Source organism: Dipodomys ordii, unplaced genomic scaffold, assembly GCF_000151885.1.
Source record: "Dipodomys ordii isolate 6190 unplaced genomic scaffold, Dord_2.0 Scaffold82, whole genome shotgun sequence".
Taxonomy (NCBI): domain Eukaryota; kingdom Metazoa; phylum Chordata; class Mammalia; order Rodentia; family Heteromyidae; genus Dipodomys; species Dipodomys ordii.
Window position 1 is genome coordinate 5264892 of NW_012267298.1, and position 18913 is coordinate 5283804.

An 18913-nucleotide genomic window follows, 5' to 3' on the forward strand; every position below is an offset into this window, starting at 1 on the left:
GTAGTTTATGTAAACATGCCTTCTGGTGGGCGTCTTGGGCCAAGCAATATTAATTTAACTCACAGAGGGACTGGGAGTTGTTCCCAGTTCAGCTATTTGGGAACTCCATGCCTGTGTACCTGACTTCAATAAAATCTCCAGATACCGAAGCTCAGGAATTTTCCTGATTTATGATATGTGTAGTCACACATTGTCACTGAGTGCTCAATGTACTATCTCATGTAGAGAGATACAATCCCATGTAGAGAGCGAACTGGAAATTCAACATCTGAGCAATCTTGAGCGCTTTGCTAGGTGCCTTTTACTGTTGATGAACTTTATTTGTCTTCTTTTGCTGTACTAAATAGTGTGTCCATTGTTCTGAGTTTGGTGGTCTTGCTACTGTAGCATTAAAGCATTAAGCCCCAAAATCACAATAAAGTATCAATAAAAACAGATCTCTGCTTCTCATCTGGGCTAAAAGTCTTCATCATCTGACTTAAGATCTTGGAAGAAAATCTACAAACAACAGCATGACAAGTCTGATGGGTGTGTAGCCATATTTTGGTCAACAATATAGAAAATATTCCATGTAAATCTTTCCAGAGTATGGGCTCTGCCCTTCGCACATGACTCTCTTGATGTCTTCCTCAAGTCCTTTGAGTGTTGTGTTAGAGTTTCTAGGCTCAGACTAATGTGTGCCCTCCACTCGGAATTCTTCAGTGATGAGGATTGCTGTAGGGGCCAGTTGTGTCTTGAGCAAAGGTCGGAACATCCTGTGAGTTTGGGAGAGCCTGGCATTACTATATTAACTACGAGGCCTCTACCTTCAATCCCTCTCACAGATTCTAGGAGAGAAAACTGCTACTTCGGAGAAAAACAAAACAAAACAAGGAACACTTAAGAGTTTATGGATGGTCTCACGGGAGCCACGGTGATTTCTGCAAACAGAGCCAAGCTGGCTGGATAGCTGGAGGGGAAGGGACGCCCGGAGTGGCTACCAGGTCCTCATACAGACTTGCAGACATTCTCAAGGCATTTCTGCTTCAAGGCTGAAAGACCAAGAAGGCACAGAGGTGGGAACAGTACAGAGACAGAAATTAAACTCTGACAGCACCAGCGACATGTCAGTGTCTTCGGAGGGCAAGAGGGCAGGTGCACAGGATGGAGACTCAGCTGGAGTGAGCCGGGGCTGGCAGAGCTCCGCCAGACTTCCTTGCTAGTCAGCAGCACACTAGAGAAAGGAGCAGCTGTAGTGTCCACCCAGTCCGATGCTCCTGTCCCGATATTCAGCCGTATCTAACTTGTCTCCCAGACTGCATGATGCTGATTTCAGTTCAGTAATATACTGCTCACGAAACATAACGTGTTGTGTGTGGCGGGGGGGGCTGGGGGTTAACATGCAAGGACAGAAGACTTACTAGATCATGAGGTCCCCTCTACCCACACCAAGAAAAGAGATCCTTCTCCCTGACTTGTGCCCTCCATCTCCCAACGCCTGCCCCCGCAGAAGGAAGGTGTTGGTAGAAGAATAACAGAAAAAGTTGAAGGGTAGATTTTTCTCTGAGACACAAAGGACCCATAATTGAGGGAGAAGAAAGAAGTGAAGGAGAGGGATGCCAAAGAAGAAGAGGACATGTGTGGAAACAAAGAAGAGCCAGAGCTCGATTTTAAGAGACACCGTGGGATAGAGCTTGTGATGAGAGAGGCAACGAAGGACAAAAGGAACAGGAATAAAGTCTATGAACTGTAGGCCTGGGTGCGGAAGATCCCATTTTGGTGGCTGTGTTTTTCTTTTTGTTGCTGTTGTTTGTTTAAGGTAATACATTGTCAAGATAGGGCCCCGTACCATCCAGTACATATGTAGGTCACATTAAGAAGGGATTTTTGAAAGAATCCAATACAGCTCTGTGATTTCTAGGAGGCCAGAGCCCCTAGTTATTATTCTAAATAATAATTTAAACTTTTTTTTGTTTAGACCTAATGGTGACTGGATGAGCTCAGTAGTCCTGTGGCCCCTGCTAAAGCCAGACCTCCTCTCATGGTCCATCAGCAGAACAGACCATTGGCTTGGGGACCAGCAGATCAGCCAGCAGAGATGATATCAGGTGTTTCTGCTGGTGATAAGGCTTTTCTAGCCTCAGGACTAGGATACAGGGGCCATAAGTCCTTTTTAGGACTTCATGCTTCCCCTGTCCCTTGAATTCATTGCGTACATTTTCTCTTGTTTTGTAATTTAAGGGTTTACATTGAGTTTATCTTTGATTGTATTATTCTCTTTTTAACTTTCCTGATGACTCAGTTCTCACAGTATGTAAGAGTGTATAGTTGAGTTGATGCTGGGTATTTATACCCTATTGCAAGCATCAAGTGAGTGGCTGGAGAATCCGATCTGGTCTAGACTTCTTCCGTTTTGTCCTGGTGGTGATTAGCTGAGCTTCTGGCCCCTGGTAATGCCACACACCCTTTCAGAGTCCCACAACCTTCTGTAGGACACATTCACTGTGAAGCTACAGCATCGCCAAGTTTAGTACTTACTGTGTGAGTGCGAGACTCTCTTCACCCTCCCACAGATCAACGTTGCATTCTTTAGAAACCAAGAGTAGAATTCTAGACAGTACCTAAAGGTTCAAATCAGAGCCAGAAACAGTCACTGTCCTGTGTTGGCACCGAGAAGACAGAGAATCAGAAGAGTAATGACATGCTAGGTGTGGGGCTGTACACCTGTAATCTCAGCAGAACTCAGCTCAGCTCTGTTCATATCAAGGCAGCTCAGCTCCATTCAGTTTAACTCATCAGCTCAATTCAGCCCAGCCCATCTCAGCTCCATTCAGTCATTCCAACTCAATTCAACTCAGCATAGCACAAACCAACCAACTTCCATTCAGCTCAATTCAACCCAACTCAACTCAGCACCGTTCAACCCAGCTCAGCTCAGCTCAGTTCATCTCAGCTCAACTCGATCCAGTTCAGTTGTTCAAGCTCAACTCAGCACAATTCAGCCCAACTCAGCTCAGCCAATCATTCCAGCTCGACTTGACTCAACTCACCGCCATTCATACAGAATCAAGTCAGCACAGCTCAGTTTATCTGAGATCCATTCAACTTAGCTCCATTCACCTGACTCAATGCAACATCGCTCAATTAATGCCAGACCAACTCAACACAGTTCAATTCAGCTCAGCTTCATTCATCCAAACTAACCTCGAGAGTGCAATAAACATCCTGGCCATGAAATGACAATTTAGTAGAGGACTCGCTTGAAAATTCGTTCCTTACACTATTTCTCATCACCTGTCTGTAAATTACTTGATGTCTGACTATCTCATTGCTGGCAGAATAAGAAGACTATACTAGGTGCATCCCCTATAATAACCCTACCTATTTGGCAAATAGAGATAAGGGGAATCAAGGCTTAAGGATCACACAGCTGAAAATTATAGAGACCCCATATGTGGTGGTGCATATCTACAATACCACTATTACAGAAGGATCCTCGTCTGGAGCTTGCTTGCCTTGGAAAAAGGTGAGACTCCGAAATAGAATCCAAGAGCGCAAAGGGTTAGTCATGCTCCAGAGATAGGAGTGTCTCTTAAGCACAAGGCCCTGCACTCAAACCCTAGTACTGCCAAAACAAATTTTCTTTTAAGCAAAAGCCTATGAATATTGGGTATGGAAAGGCCCTGCCGGCCCAACTGACCTCATGGTCTTTGAGCTGGGATCCCTCATCTGGCTCACGCAGAGGCATTGCTGGAAGTAGCGGCACAGCTCCATCAGGCATGGGTTAAGCTTCCTGATGACCATGGGAAGAGGAGCAGCTGTCATGGATCCCTCTTTGAGGGGCAACCGAGGACACCCTGGAAGATGCAATCTCAGGCAAGTCAAATCAAGCCATTCGCTGACCTCTTTCCCTTTGTTTAGTCCTAAGCCAGGTGAATATGGTTTGGTTGAGACAGGACACACAGTGGTAAGCGTCAGGAGACTAGGTGATGATCAAGCTCCTAGAGAGCAGAAGTGGGTTGGTTTAGACAAGGATCTAGAACACTGCAGGGAAATGAATCATGTTGGGACAACCTAGTATGGCTTTCAGAGTCTCTGATGACTTGGTTTCCTGCAGGAAGACCTCAAGGTGGGGGGTACCAGATGCTCATGCCTGTAATCCTAGCTACTCAGGAGACTGAAATCTGTGGTTCAAAGCCATCCTGAACAGGAAAGTTTGTGAGACTCTTATCTCCAATTAAGCAGTAAACAGAAGTGAAACTGTGGCTCAAGTGGTAGAGTAACAGCCTTGAGCAAAAAGGCTAAAGGAAATGCCCAAGCTCTGAGTTCAACCCCAGTACCAGCAAAAATGGAAGAAAAAAATTCACTAACAGGATCACTTGAGATTTCCTTTGACTGGATCTGTTATCCTCTGTTCCTCACAATCTCCATTGAGCCAGTGTTGGCATTTTTCTGGTATGGCATCTTTGAAACATTAACAGGCACTCATCATATATTTTAAAGAATTTATTTAGGTTTTCAAAAAGTTTAATTTATAAAGTAAAAAAGAACCCATAACGTTAAGAAAGATTTTACAAAAATATATAGAAAGGAGCAGGCATTAATGGCTCATGCCTATAATCCTAGCTGCTCAGGAGGTTGACATTTGAGGATCATGATTAGAAGCCAGCTTGGGCAGAAAGAGTCACTGAAACTCTTATCTACAATTAATCACCCCCCCAAAAAAAATTGGAAGTGAATCAGTGGCTCAAGTAGTATGTATATTTCTCTCACTTTTTCCTGAGTTAACTATAACATTCAGCCCTATAGATCAATATCCACACCCATGTGTCAGGACTTTATTCACTGACACTCAAGCACCTCAGTAAGATCTTTACATATCTTATTTAATCCCCATAGGATCTTGTGAGGCTGCCACCTCTCTTCACCACCACTGTGTTTCTGCGTAACTCCTGCTAGAGAGGGTGTATGATCTCCTTAGGACTCACACTCATGTCTTTGCTTCTGAAAGGCCCCTTCACCATTCACGTGGGCTGTGATGGTTGACGCAGACCTTGAAGGTCACCAGACAGTGACTGTGCAGACTCCAGCAATGTAATAAAGTGATAATGTGCTAATGCCAGGTAAACATGTGACTGAATGGCCCTGGAACACTGGGGGGGGGCTAGAAAAGCTAGAAGTGGGAGTGGGAGAGGGAAATCTCTTTGTATCCATTTCTTACTTATGGAACTGTCATAACAGAATAAAAGAGACTGAGAGCTCAAAAGCTGGGGGAAATGCAGCAATCCTCCAAAGAAGATACAAAAAAGACCTCATCTCTGAAATTCTGGACCACAGCCGCAGGCCCAGGAATGAGCTTTCCCGCCACAAGAATGGGGTATGCAGGGATGTGTGTGTGTGTGTGTGTGTGTGTACAGGGATGGGGCAGGTAGGGGTTTTTGAAAACAGCCACCGGAAACCATAAGTAAAGAGAGAGGCTTGGGTTTTGGAGTCCTCTTTTCCTTCCTTTCCCCCCTCTCACTGTCTACAACCATGCATGTCCTGAGAGAAACTTCCATTTGCGTAGTCCCCAGGACCCTATATAGATGCTGAGCGTTATTACACAGAGTCTTATAATCCCACATCACCTTTATGAACATCACTGTATGTAATACAAAAGTACAGAGAAACGACAACAGAGACATTTCTAGCCCTCACAACCACTGTGATATGCCTTGCTTTAGGTTGAGGAGACTGGACCCCTTCTGAATGTCCAGAAACCACCCCACAGCAAGGACTGAGCTGAGATCTGCACCCCAGCAGTCTGAGTCTCGTATTGTCAAGCAAACCCCTCCTTATTAGATCATGAAGCGTCCTTCACAATAAATACAAGAAGAGCAGTGAGATGCTGCCACTCACTTGATACGCGGTGGGGTGCAGGAATCAAAGCTGCCTCTTCTCCAGGGGTGAGTGGCCATCTTGCAGGGACATCATCTACAAAGGACAAGACAGAATTTAAAACAAAACTTCAGAATGAAATGGCATTGGGTTTTACGCAGAACCGGAGAATCAGAAAAACCTTAAGGATAAAGAGTGTATAAACATAGTGTCTTGTACATCTCATTGTTACAATGAGCATTTTATTATTTCCCTTCCCCTCCCCAGATTAGAAAAATATATATACAAGATGCAGGACACCGGAATCAAATACATTGACAACAGGGGTTATACCATGGGGGAAGAACATACAAAGAAACAAAAAAAATCACATGATACATTATAAGTACATTAAAAAGAACAGCAAGAAAGATAAAATCTCTTGGGTGGGGAAGAGAGAAGTTGGGGAGGTGGGGAGGAAAGGGATGGTAGGGGAGAAACATAGGATGGGGTAACAATGCTCAATAGGAAATGCACTCATTACTTCGCTCATGTAACTGTAACCCCTCTGTAAGTATCTTTACAATAATAAATATGCATATATTAAAAATAAAAATAAAAAGAGTGCTTGAATTGGTAAGGGACTTGTAGCCAAGTGGAAATGGTTTAGCAAAGATCACAGGCCGGGTTAGCACCACAGTAAAGTTCACAAACCAGTACTGTATCTCTCCTTGTAAAAACCAGCAAAATGTAAAAGCTGGCTTCCTCCCTGTACCAGAGCCCATGATGCAGGTGCACCTCATCTCGCCCTATCTATGCTTTATCTTATGGTGCTGGGTTTCTTTCTCCAGTGGTGCCATCTTACCCATCTGGGGATCTTTCGGGGCTGGTGCCTTGGTTGGACTTGGAGTCCGTGTACCAGGGGTGGCTGATCCTGAGAGGATGGGAGAGAGACATGAGTGGTTATTTCTTTTAGTGGGTCCCCACCTAGAGAAGATGCCCCTTGCCACCCGGCCTGCCCTGTCCAGACATTGTTTACCCTTTAGCCAAACCAGCAACGAAGAGTGTTGATTAGGCCGAGCTAAGTGGAAATAGATCTCACAATGGAGGTGTTTCAGCTATAGGCAAGGATGCTAGGCGAGGCTAAGAGGGACACTGAACCTGGGCTCAGCTTCACACAGCTATCAAACTGCTCCCCACATATCACGCTCCTCTGCCTGAAGTGTCGTACTGTGTCCTTTATCAGTGCTGCCTCTCTGTGGAGCTGTGTGAGTGCGGAGGTGAGCACTGGGCCCATCCACACAGACCAGTGCATGCAGGAAGTCCGTGTCAATAGGGCACTCCTGTTGTTTTCTTAGCGAGGTAGCTTTTCCTTTGCATTTCTCTTGGAGCATTGCATTGTATGCCCCCAATTCTGTCGGTGAATGCATGTTGCCTAGATGTGTTTCTAGGTAATTCTCAAAAAGGGACCAGTCTAAGGGACACAAGTTCAGAGTTGCTTGTCTTTGAAGTCCATTTGCAGTTAGACTGGAGGACTTCAGAGGCCTGAGGTGAGGGACCCAGAGCCTGAGTCTCTCACAGCTGGCCACAATGTGCCACCAAGGGTTGGGGAGGGCAGGCAAGCTGACTGGCCTTAAGTTGCATGAGGACAGCCATGACACAGACATCACTGAAGCTAACCATGACAGCAACTCTGAAAATGCGCATTTCAGAGGTGAGCAAATGGGATTCGGGGAGGCGCAGGACATGGCTGTGTGACTGAAAGGATATGGCCAAGATTCCAACCCAGCTGGGTCCCAAACAGCTTGCAGTGCACAGCCTGAGGCCTCCACTGTCCTGAGGACCCAACCAAAGCACTTTAGCTTTTTGCGTTAGTGTAGATACTCAAGCCTGGGAAACTTGTGCCAGGTGTTCATATAGATAAAGCCACTAAAATACCCTTCCAAGGCCTGATTGTCCAACTGAGATTTTTGAGTTCAAGATGTTGCATTTATGTCTGTCAAAGTCCACTTAGTCCTCCCAATAATATTCCCTAAGAAATTGTTAAGAATTTTTTTTTGATGTTGTTGTTGATCATGGGACTTGAACTCTGGGCCTGAGCACTGTCCCTCAGCTCTTCAGCTCAAGGTTAGTGCTCTACTACTTGAGCTACAGCACCACTTCAGTTTTCTGGTGGTTTATTGGAGATAAGAGTTTCATGGACTTTCCTGCCCAGGCTGGCTTTGAACCACGATCCTCAGATCTAAGCCTCCTAAGTAGCTAGGATTACTGGCATCCGGCTTGTTAAGAATTCTTAATGAATGATATACACGTGTACATATGTATGTATAAATGTATGTGTGTATGTAAAAATATCAATAATGATTAATAGCAATAATAAAACACACATATCAACACATGCCCAGAATAACCATAATGATTAATAGTAATCATAATACATATGAACACTATAACCAAAAGACAGTTTTGGTCTGGAATAAACTAGGTTGATGTCCACTGGTCCCTTGTTTAACAGTGATATGAATGAAAGAAAACTTGGAAAGTGATTGTACATAAGAGAAGAGGAGGTGAGGGATTCCTACGAGGAAGAATCATTCATTCATTCATTCATTCACAGAGGAGACAAAAGGAGGTGGGATAAAAAGAAGACTTCACTTTATGATGGTTAACTATGGGTTAATTTTGTTTCTCACTCATGTACTACTAGTCTTTTTGTCTATTTGTTGTTTCAAAATCTAGAAAGGTGTTCAAGCAGGAGGACTGGGGTAAATGTCTCCTCTTACCTGAATCTGGACTGGGCACGGCCCATAACTCAGCAAAATCGATGGCCTCCTGGGCCTCTGGGGGAGATGTGAATGAGGTGGTGCGGGTTTTCCAGGGAGGACCTCCAGGTGTCTTCTCATTCGTGGTCTGAGCCCTGGGCACTGATAATGCAGAAGCCCATGTCTGTCTGCTGGCTGTCACCCGTGGTGTTCTGGTCACCTTCCCTGAAGCTGTGTGTTCAAAGTGACAGCCATAAGGCTCTGATATGTTTGAGCACTTTGATTCTTATATAAAATTGCAGATCCATAGATATGGCATTAGTGGACCAATAGAACACATATGCCTGCAGATAATTCATGGGTTTAAGCTTTATTCTGAACTAGAATAAATAGAGCAAGCTGCAATTTGCCTCTGAGTACCAGACACATCCTCCAAACCCCTTGAACACTAAACCAGTTAGGAACTGTGTTCAGGGGCCAGTGGACCCTGCCTCAAATTTAAGTAATGCTTTGTAATCATATGACATAATGGGGGATTGTGGAGATGGAGGTGCAGAGGCCTGGAGACCTGAGCTGTGCCCCTTTACCACCTGCGAGGTGTTTTGTTGTTGTTGCTGCTGTTGTTTTGTTCTGTTTTCAAGCTGGTCCTGGGGCTTGAACTCAGGGCCTTATCCCTGCTGCCCCTGAGCTTCTGTGCTCAAGGCCAGCACTCTAACACTTGAGCCACAGCTCCACTACTGGCTTCTTGGTGGTGAACTGTAGATAAGAGCTTATGGACTTCCCTGCCTGGGCTGGTTTCAAATGGCGATCTTCAGATCTCAGCCTCCTGAGTAGCTAGGATTACAGGCATGAGCCACCGGTGCCTGGCTCACCTTGTAAATTTTGAGTGACTTATATAATTACTTTTAGGCCTATCATTAAAGTAAGTGATACTAATAATTCCTTATTTATACTAAATCTTCCTTTATTGGTTTTTAAGAAATTGTTTCTCACAGTAGAAAATTTTCCTCAAGTTCTGCAAAATTGATCCCAGTGGTGGTTTTAGTAGCTGTGAGTAAAAGTTGGGGACACAACTGTTTAAAACACTGATTTCTCCACTAAAACATGGTATTTAAATATCATGTATTTAAATATTCCTTTATTAATTTCATTAAAGCTTAGTTGTCTTTCTTACCAAACTTTCCCATTTTGATCACAACTACAGGTGTCTTGTAAATTTTCTTGTCTCTAAAAATCACATCTATTTTCATATTACACAGTGAAGTTTTCTAATTCCATTTACTTATCATGTTGGCAGGGCTCTCTCTTTTCTTGTATAGAAATTTAAAATGTTTTGTAGTTAATGAGGTTAAATGTTATTCTTTCTACTCTGTCCTCATTGTTTCATTGTCTGCTGAGTCTTGCTGATTCTTACTCACATGAGCAAGTCATGTCTTCTCTTTTCTTCATTTTTTTCTGTCATTAGTAGGAATGCTACCCCTTTGAGCCACAGCTCCACTTCTGATTCTAACTGGTTAGAGATGAATCTCACAGACTTTCCCATCCAGGATGGCTTTGAACTGTGATCCTCAGATCTCAGCCTTCTGAGTAACTAGGATTATAAATGTGAGCCACCAATACCTGGCAAGTCTTATCTTTTCTATGTTGAGTGGGAGATCCTCTCACTGGCTCTCCTCATACAATAGCTCTGTAAAGGCTGGCGGGTGACTCTGTTTCCTTGCCTATGTCTTTCACTTGATGATGATCTCAGGAGAGAAGGGAGACATTTATAGGCCTGTGCTTTCAACAGCTTTAGTAGCTGAAAGTAAATGTATGTTATAGTGAGTGAATCAATAAATTAATTGATGCTTAATGAAAGAAAAAAACCCTCAGTTTTGTATTATTTCCAAGTAGGGAGTCACAGGTATCTGTGAGTATTCAATGTGGGCAGCATGGCTGATCATGTGTGCTAGGTTGTGGGAACTGGAGGGACCCTTGGTAAGCCACTGGTAGCATCTTTTCATGCTGGTGTGAATCCACGAACATGTTCACAATATGGTTAACCTCTTAACCTAACCATGCCATGAAATGTTGACTCCATCATTTCCTGCCACTTCTCAGGGGGATCACTAACTACTTTGTTGAAACAAAATTACCTTGTGCCACAGTGTATGAGGATTTGGAGAAATGAGCATTATCCAGGAGCAACCCTTGATCATATCCTTTCAATTTCTTTTGAGTTTTAAACGGTTTTCAAGTAAAATGTCACAAGCACAAATAAATGTTTGGAGTGCATTGTGCCCATGACATTTGCTGCTTGACCTACTGGAAGCTATACTGGCTCATAGGCTTCGCCCCTGAGCATATCTCCCAGTGGTGGAGAGCAATAATAGCAAGAATTTTACTTATTTATTTGAGTTTAGGGTGATCTGAGGGGCTCAGTGAAGGAAGAGAAAACATGGAGACTGTCTTACCAGAAGTTGAGCGGGTGTGAGAGGGATCCCTCTGTGTGGCTGTAGAAGGAATCAGCCTCGCCGTGTTCCCCTCAACCTCTCTCTCAGAAGGAGAACTTGTTTCTGCCCATAGGAAGGTCCTCGGAGCAGACTCCCAGTGTGAGCTCTGGGTCCAGTTGGGGGGGCTTGCTTCTGATAGTGTCTGCTGGCTTTGGGTTGTTAGCCTGGAGGTCTCTGTGGCTTTTCTGGTAGCTGCACCTTCAGGGAGACAGTCAGGGACCGCTTTAGACTGTTTGATGCTATTGAGTCACTGGAAGACGATGGGAGAGCAAGTATACAAAAAGCTGAGATTTCAACTTTCCTCCAGACAGAACCAAATGTCACCAAAAGACAGGTTCCTTCTTGAATAACAAATGAAGCTAAAATGTCAATCTCACTAAAAGCTGAGTGATGAGTCACTGTCAGCAGAATGCGAAGGTGACAGACATAGAAGTGCCAGACATGTAATGTCTCTCCTGATCAGACCCAAGTGCAGCCAGAATCCTCTCTCTACTTCATAGTCCTCAGCCACCACCAGGCTCTGGATTGAGAATTGGGAGAGGTGATAGGCTTGCTCTATTGCCCTGTGGGAACGTCCAGGAATCAGTGGTAGAATTTACGGGATTGGCTGCTTGAGAGAAAAGTCACTGTACAGGCAGATTGGTAGATATTTTCAAAGAAATCTATCCAGTGCCCCAAGAGAAGGAGGCTCATGTGTTAAATTGAATTCATGCCTTCCCTAGGGAAGGATTAAATGGAGGAGGATGAGAGCCTCTTACTAACCTATAGGCTTTCTTCCTCTGTCTTTTGCTAGGTTTCCATTTTCATTTGTCCCTTTGACAGACAACTGTGGGTAGGGTCCAATCGATGCACTGGCAGGAGGTGGCTCTGCAGCCTTCTGCCCTCCCACAGGTCTTCCATCTAGACCTTTTACACCACCTACCATCACCAGCCTGAGCCTGGCTTCCAGGCCGGTTAGACTTGGGGCTAAGAGCATCCTGATCTATCATCTAAAACAGGGTCCAAGTTTCAAATACCCATGAAAGCCGGATAATGAATACAAGCAATAATGCGTGAGTCAGAAGCCAGTGGGAAGTACAGAGCAAGGTATTTGTGCTAATGTGAGAACAGAAGCAGAAGCTGCTTTTCCAAAAGGAAAAAGGATCTGGAGTACCCAGATCATCTTTTGAAGAGACTGTAGAAATATATGCACACACACATGTACATATACATATATATAAAACTACATATGTATGAATATATTAATATATATTTAAATATGTATTTGTAAGGTTTAAATATTTATATGTAAGTTATATTTAACATATATATTTAAAATATTTTATATATTTATGGTTATACACATGTGTATTTAAAATAGTGAAAATTTTTGCTTTTTTTTAACAAAAAACACATTATAGATGGGTAAATAAAATGTCCCAGGTCAGCACTCAGTCAGCTGTCTGCCCCAGGTTTGGGGGCCCCCGGGCTCTTTGGTAGGAAGCTGGGAGCTTGACACTCACCCAGGACACCAGCCACAGCCACACTACTGGTGAAGGTGTAATTGAGCACGGGGGATCGTTCTGCCATCTCCCAGAAGTCAGAGAGATTCCTTCCTGCAAAATCACACCACTGGGATGAAACCTGGAGTTCATCAGTCCTACTGAAGGCTCCCGGGGGATCTCCAAGGCTGCTGCTGCTCACCTGACCTCCCCGCCATCACGCAGATGAAGATGCAGTCGGAATCATTGGTCTGGCTCACTGTAAGAAGAACCCGCAGACCACGACTTAGACATGAGGCTGCAAGTCTTATTTGGGATGAAAATTAGACTGCAAGTACCTGCTCAGGATGATGGAGGAGAGGAGACCCACTCCCTATTCTTAAGAAACCACTTGCTGTGTGATCTCTTTCTTTGCATTGGAAGGGGTAAAGGAGGAGAGGCATGGGGCAGTCTAACATACAGGCCGATGGTACAGCCTGTATGCAGTCCACTTCTGGTTATGACATCAACTCTGTTCTAGCTATGCATTATGCAAACCTGAGTCCTGCTTGACTCTTCTTGGACTCAGTTTACCCATCTCCATCTTCAAATTGGTAAAAACTCAACCCCTTCATTTGCAATGCTTAACGGCTTAAATCCCTAGGTCTCCACACTGCTGATTGCCTAAATAGAGCTTATCTGCAGATCCCAGGCAGCCTGGCCTATGGCAGGGCCTGGTATGGGGAAATCTGCTAGTTCTGATAATACTCCACAATGAATGCCAGATCACACACTTGGGAGGCACTTTCAACATGAACGCACCTGAGAGGATGGAGGTGGACTTAAAGATCTCTGTGAGGTAGCTGGTCGAATTTCCAATGATATCCACCAGCAAGGCTGTGAAATCTGCAAGATAGGTTGGGGAAGTTGGAATTTCTGATTTGGAGACTTAAGGGGAAACATATTATGTGTGGATATTTTCCAATAGATTTTATAAGTATGATATGGGTCCATGAATTGAGGAATGGTAATCATAGGTGAATTTCTGATAAGCAGAAAACCTTAGGATCCCCTGTAGTTTTCTTATCCCCTTTCTCCTCCACTGCCCAATTCCCATCCCAACTCTGCTCATGCCACAGAGCTATGCACGGCTGTGGCAGTGAGTGGTGGCTTTTCTGGAACACCCCCCCCATCCCTTCTGGCACTTCACTCAATTATTTCAGAACACCATATCCATTGGAGGGTAATCAGGCACACACATATGTAAGGTAAACTTACAGCGCTGGAATTTGACAATGCAAAGGGTTATAAACTTCAGACTATCAAAAGAGAAAAGGCCCTTGATACATGCTCAGACGGGACCTCTTCTTTTGTTTAGAGGGCTGTAAAGGAAGCCTGGGAGGAATTTACAGCATTTAGGTTTATGGGATCTTGCAGAATTTTCTCTCTCAGCAACATTTGTATAGGACCTTTGCTTGACATGGTAAGCACCACACACCACTAAGATTTCCTAATATACTTCTGTGTGTGTGTGTCTCTCTCTCTCTGTGTGTGTGTGTGTGTTCATGAGCGTGCACGTGCATGTGTGCCAGTTCTTGGCTTGAACTCAGGGACTAGGTATTGTCCTTGAACTTTTTTCTCAAGGTTAGCACTCTACCACTTGAGCTGCAGCCCTGACTTTTTGATGGTTAATTGAAGATAAGAATCTCAATGGACTTTCCTGCCTGGGCTGGCTTTGAACCACAATCCTCAAATCTCAGTCTCCTGTATAGTTAGGAGTCACTGGCACCCAGCCTGATACACTTCTTGACAAGGGGCTTCCGCCTACATTTCTGTCCATCAACGGGTCTTTGGGATAAAAGAAAATCTTGGATTCTCCATCAGAAAGAGGGTCCTGCTGGCAGGAGCCGTTTTTAAGCAGGGTTTTTTTTCAGAATAAAAAAGTATTGGGGATCACTGATGATTTCCCATTCTGCTTTGTATAAACGCTTTTTTAGCAATTAATCAGATTATGAGTTTAGACAAAAGCAAGCTGGCCTGAAAACCCAGAACCAAGATCTTCAGGAATACGTACTAGGATAATCACTGGTTTGTGCAGTATGCCTAGAGTACCAGAAGATAAGTATTGCTATCTGTGAGTCTGAGCCATGGTGTGATTTTGCTATGTCTGCATGGACACGTGATTAATTTCCTGGATAGAGAAACAGTAGTGCACCATGTGGCTGTAGACTCCCATCTGTGCCGAAAGTTGGCAACTGAGGGCATCTTCCTTCTACATCCATCTTGGAGAAATGGAAGACGGGCAGTGTCTCATTACTTATTCCACCTATTTCCACCTACTTCTCAAATTTCTCCTTTGTTTATTAATTCATTTACATAATAAATATTCATTGAGTATTTGCTGTGTGCCAGACATCTGCTAGGTTCTGGGGAGTTGGGAAAACATACAGAAGAAGCTACATTAATGGAAAATCAAGACTCATTAACAGGCTAATAAAATGCAAGGCTTAAATGCACTCTTCAGATTGCATAGAAGGTATGAGAAAGGCTGTGGAGCTAGACACCAAGAACTCGGTCCAGGTTCTGCCCCTCGAGATTCAGAGAGTCCTATAGGGTGGTAGAACGTATATGTAAGCCAAAGCATCCTCTCTTACAGCCATTCCTTCAACATGTTGCTTACCAATCCCTCCCCCACTTCGTGAACCTACTTTTCAGATCTGTCTAATAGGCTGGGAAGAAATCAAGTGATCATTATTTCAAAGGTATTCTTTTTTGATGGCAATTTCATGATCTAATTTACTATTAGTACCCATAGATGAATTATTTCTGAATACCTTTAGATATAAGGTAGGAAAATGATTTTCGATTGTCTTCTTAATACCCAGTTTTCGCAAGGGTGTGGACAGATGCATTCAAACATTGTTAATAAAGGTGTAAATATATGCAAGATTTCTAGAAGAAATTTTAGTGATTTGAATCACCACAAGATTATTTCCTTGTCTGCCAACAATTCTGTTTCAAGGGCTTTATCCTACTGAGATAATTGGACAAGCACTCCTACTGATTTTGTACAGGTGTTCCTCACAACATTGTTTATAGTTGTAAAAGTACCCAGAATAAACTACATTTCCATCAAGAGGAGAAAAATTAAATAAACCATGGTACCATCTTTCCATGAATACCATCTATTCATATAATAGATGAGGCACACTTGGTTTGGACATACTCTCCCAAAATCCTTTAGTAAGAGAACAATCAAATTTTGTTGCAGGCAGAGTGATTTAACATAATTTTGCTATATTTGCGTAAGTGAGTGTGGCCATGTTGTTAAATTTCAAACAATGTAAAAGAGAGAAATACAAACATCTCTATACTATAAGTTTGTAACAAATGAGAATTTTTCCCAGTCTTTTTGCCCTTTTCTCATGACCAGAGTGTAGATGTGGTGAAAAACATTATTGACACCAAAAACAAAAAGCAACCTATTGTGAAAGGCAGAGCAACAAGCTAGAAGGATCCTGAGCCCCCAAAGCATCAAATGTTCCCAGGGGCCTTGGTATATCTGTGTATACTGTCACACATAAACACATTTAACTTCTTTAAGCTATCCTGTCTAGTGGTTACTTATTATTGTAGGCCAGCTCATAGTTGCAGTAATGTAGAGAATAGTTCAGTGTGTGGAGTAGGATAGACAGCGACATGGGTAGATAGTGGAGTAAATGGGTACTTTAGAAAAGTATGTTAGATGACAGGCAGGATGGATTGATGGGTTATAGATAATGTTGATCAAGATGTGAATAATAGCTGGGCACTGGTGCCCCATGCCTGTAATCCTAGCCACTCAGGTGGCTAGGATCAGGAGATTGCAGTTTGGAGTTAGCTCAGGCAGAAAGGTCTGTGAGACACTTATCTCCAGTTAATCTAGAATGGAGGTGTCAGTCAAATGATAGAGCACCAGCACTGAATGAAAGCAAAGGGAGAGCACAAGGTCCTGACTCCAGTACCAGAACCAAAAGTATATTTTTAATGCGACTAATGATAACCTATGAATATTGTGATAGCAGGTGTTTCTGGCACCTTTATTATATTTTTCCATGTTCTCTGGAAATTTGCTATCACAGTATATTGTGTTTTAAGTTATTTTTTTAAGGAAAATATATGTGAAAATAAGCTTTCAAGGGAAGGTTATATATTAGAGTTGATAATACTTAGAAGAAAATAATCCAGATCTGATCATTTAATTATAACCAAAACGTCTTTCCCAAAGTTCTGATCAATGGAAAAATATAGACCCAAATATTATTGAATGAGTAGTCAGTAATGAGTGGGTCAGTAACAGTAATTTTCACTTCTATTACTGAGAATTACCTACATATAAGGAGCAAATACTTCTAGGTTTTCATTATATAAGTAACATATGAATACAATGACATTGAAAAATATCCAGATATTATAAGGCCATATTAATAAATAAATGTTCTCCAGTTTCTAAGGACACACTCCAGTTTTCTTTTCACAGGTAATAGCCTATATGGTGTCCAGTTTTGTATAGTTTCATCAAAGACATATTCTGAGTGTTATTTTATTTATTTATTTATTTATTTTGCCAGTCGTGGGGCCTGAACTCTGGGTCTGGGCGCTGTCCCTCAGCTCTTCAGCTCAAGGCTAGCACTCTACCACTGGAGCCACAGAGCCACTTCCGGCTTTTTCTGTTTATGTGGTGCTGAGGAATTGAACCCAGAGCCTCATGCTTGCAAGGCATGCACTCTACCGCTGAGCTACCTTCCCAGCTCCTGAGTATTATTTTAAAACGTTTTTTCCTGAATAAATTTTCTGGGGAATTTTTCTATACATAGGAAAAAGTGTGGCCATACTCAATGTGCATTGTCTGTAGCTCTTTTCCAAAGTTTGACTATATAGTTGACTGTTTCCATAATGACAGATACATTTAAGTTCTTTCCTAATCTTGCAGTTAAAATAACGGTGCAAGAACATAAGGTTCTGTGTGTGCTCAGCTATTTCTCTATAGTAAAACAGAAAAGGAATTATGTGGGACAATGAATGTTCCCCCTCTTAAATGCAATAGGTGTTTCCTATCTTATTGTGGGGAAAAATATATCTAAATGAGTAGAAGCAAGATTGGAAAAACTACAAAGTTGAAGCTCAGCTCCACCCACCTGACAAGTCATTGGTGCGGTTGTTTAAGCAGTAGCAGTACCTGGTGGGAAACGTGGCAGGGTCCACTGTCTTGGGATTGGAGACTGTGAAAAGAAATGACTCATTCAGTGATCCCGACCCTAAGGCCAGCGACCCCCCCCCCCACACCCGATTCCCCACAGGCAGTCAGGCAGAACTCACTGTTGTAGATAGCGATGGAAACCTTGTGAAAGGCGAAGGAACTGTAGGATGTAACTGTTAGCAAGGAGAAGAACTTCTTGCTCTCTGCAGAAAGAGAAGGAGATGAAGAAACAGCCAAATGTCTGCCAGAATAGTAGTAAAGAAACAGTACCATCAACAAACATAGTAGAGATCAATAGTGTAATCAGCCAAGATTTAAAAACACACACAAATAATAACACAACAAAAACAAAACCAATAACCAAAGGAAAGCACACAAATCTGCCCCAGCGATGGATGTCACCTGGCTCTGAGACCTGCTGAGAGCTCTGAACCTCTAGGGACAAGAGTCCTGGCTATATTCGTTTCCTAGGTCTGTTCTGTTGTAATACCATTTCACATACTTGGTGGATTAAACAACAGGAACAGATGTTCTCACAGCTCTACAGGCAAGAAGTCTTTGGAGACAGGTATGCCCAGGATTCTGAATTCTTTTAGCAGGTGTGTCAAGTTCCTTTCACTTGTATAAATTTGTGAACCTCTGGGATAGTGGCTGGAATGAATGATCCCAGATGCTTGGTGCATGTATGTCAGTCTGCAGTGGTGCCCACACGATCGTAGCTCCCTAGGGAGCCATACATGGAGGAAAGCCCCGGATCTGGATTTGACAAGGTCCTTTGGAGAATGGAGGGTATGCCCCAACACTTGAGTACCCTAAGGCTCAGTTTTCTCCGGCCTTTCTGATCAGAAGAGTCACCAGTGGCACTTGATGAGGGCACATTTGGGCCCAACTAAGATCAACGGAAACAATCTCTAGGTGTCAAGTCTGGGGCTGGGTAGATAATAAGTGTACCACAGGACTCTTGTCCCATAGACAGTTTCAAAGTCTCTGGGCTACATCTCAGGCATTGAGTTCCAACAAATGAGCCATGGGCGCGCCTTCGCAGCTCCCTGTGTGACATGGGAGTGAGGCCCTGCTAGGATTTGTGAGGTGCCGAGAGCAGAGCATCTTGGAGGCACAATCCGA

The 18913-nt window shown here is 43.3% G+C and overlaps 1 protein-coding gene across 1 annotated transcript in view; it reads right to left on the reverse strand.

Moving 5' to 3' along the window:
* Positions 1–987: 987 nt before the first annotated feature.
* The window catches only part of Hhla1 (HERV-H LTR-associating 1), a 33829-nt gene continuing 15903 nt past the window's right edge, over positions 988–18913 (reverse strand). Inside the window, exons 6-17 of the mRNA XM_013025130.1 lie at positions 17908–17991; positions 17727–17810; positions 13372–13455; positions 12773–12829; positions 12592–12684; positions 11051–11287; positions 8619–8828; positions 6701–6769; positions 5878–5952; positions 3680–3836; positions 2518–2600; positions 988–1031 (exon numbers count right to left, since the gene is read on the reverse strand). Of these exons, the coding sequence (XP_012880584.1) occupies positions 988–1031; positions 2518–2600; positions 3680–3836; positions 5878–5952; positions 6701–6769; positions 8619–8828; positions 11051–11287; positions 12592–12684; positions 12773–12829; positions 13372–13455; positions 17727–17810; positions 17908–17991 (1277 nt within the window). The remainder of the gene's footprint in view (positions 1032–2517; positions 2601–3679; positions 3837–5877; positions 5953–6700; positions 6770–8618; positions 8829–11050; positions 11288–12591; positions 12685–12772; positions 12830–13371; positions 13456–17726; positions 17811–17907; positions 17992–18913) is intronic.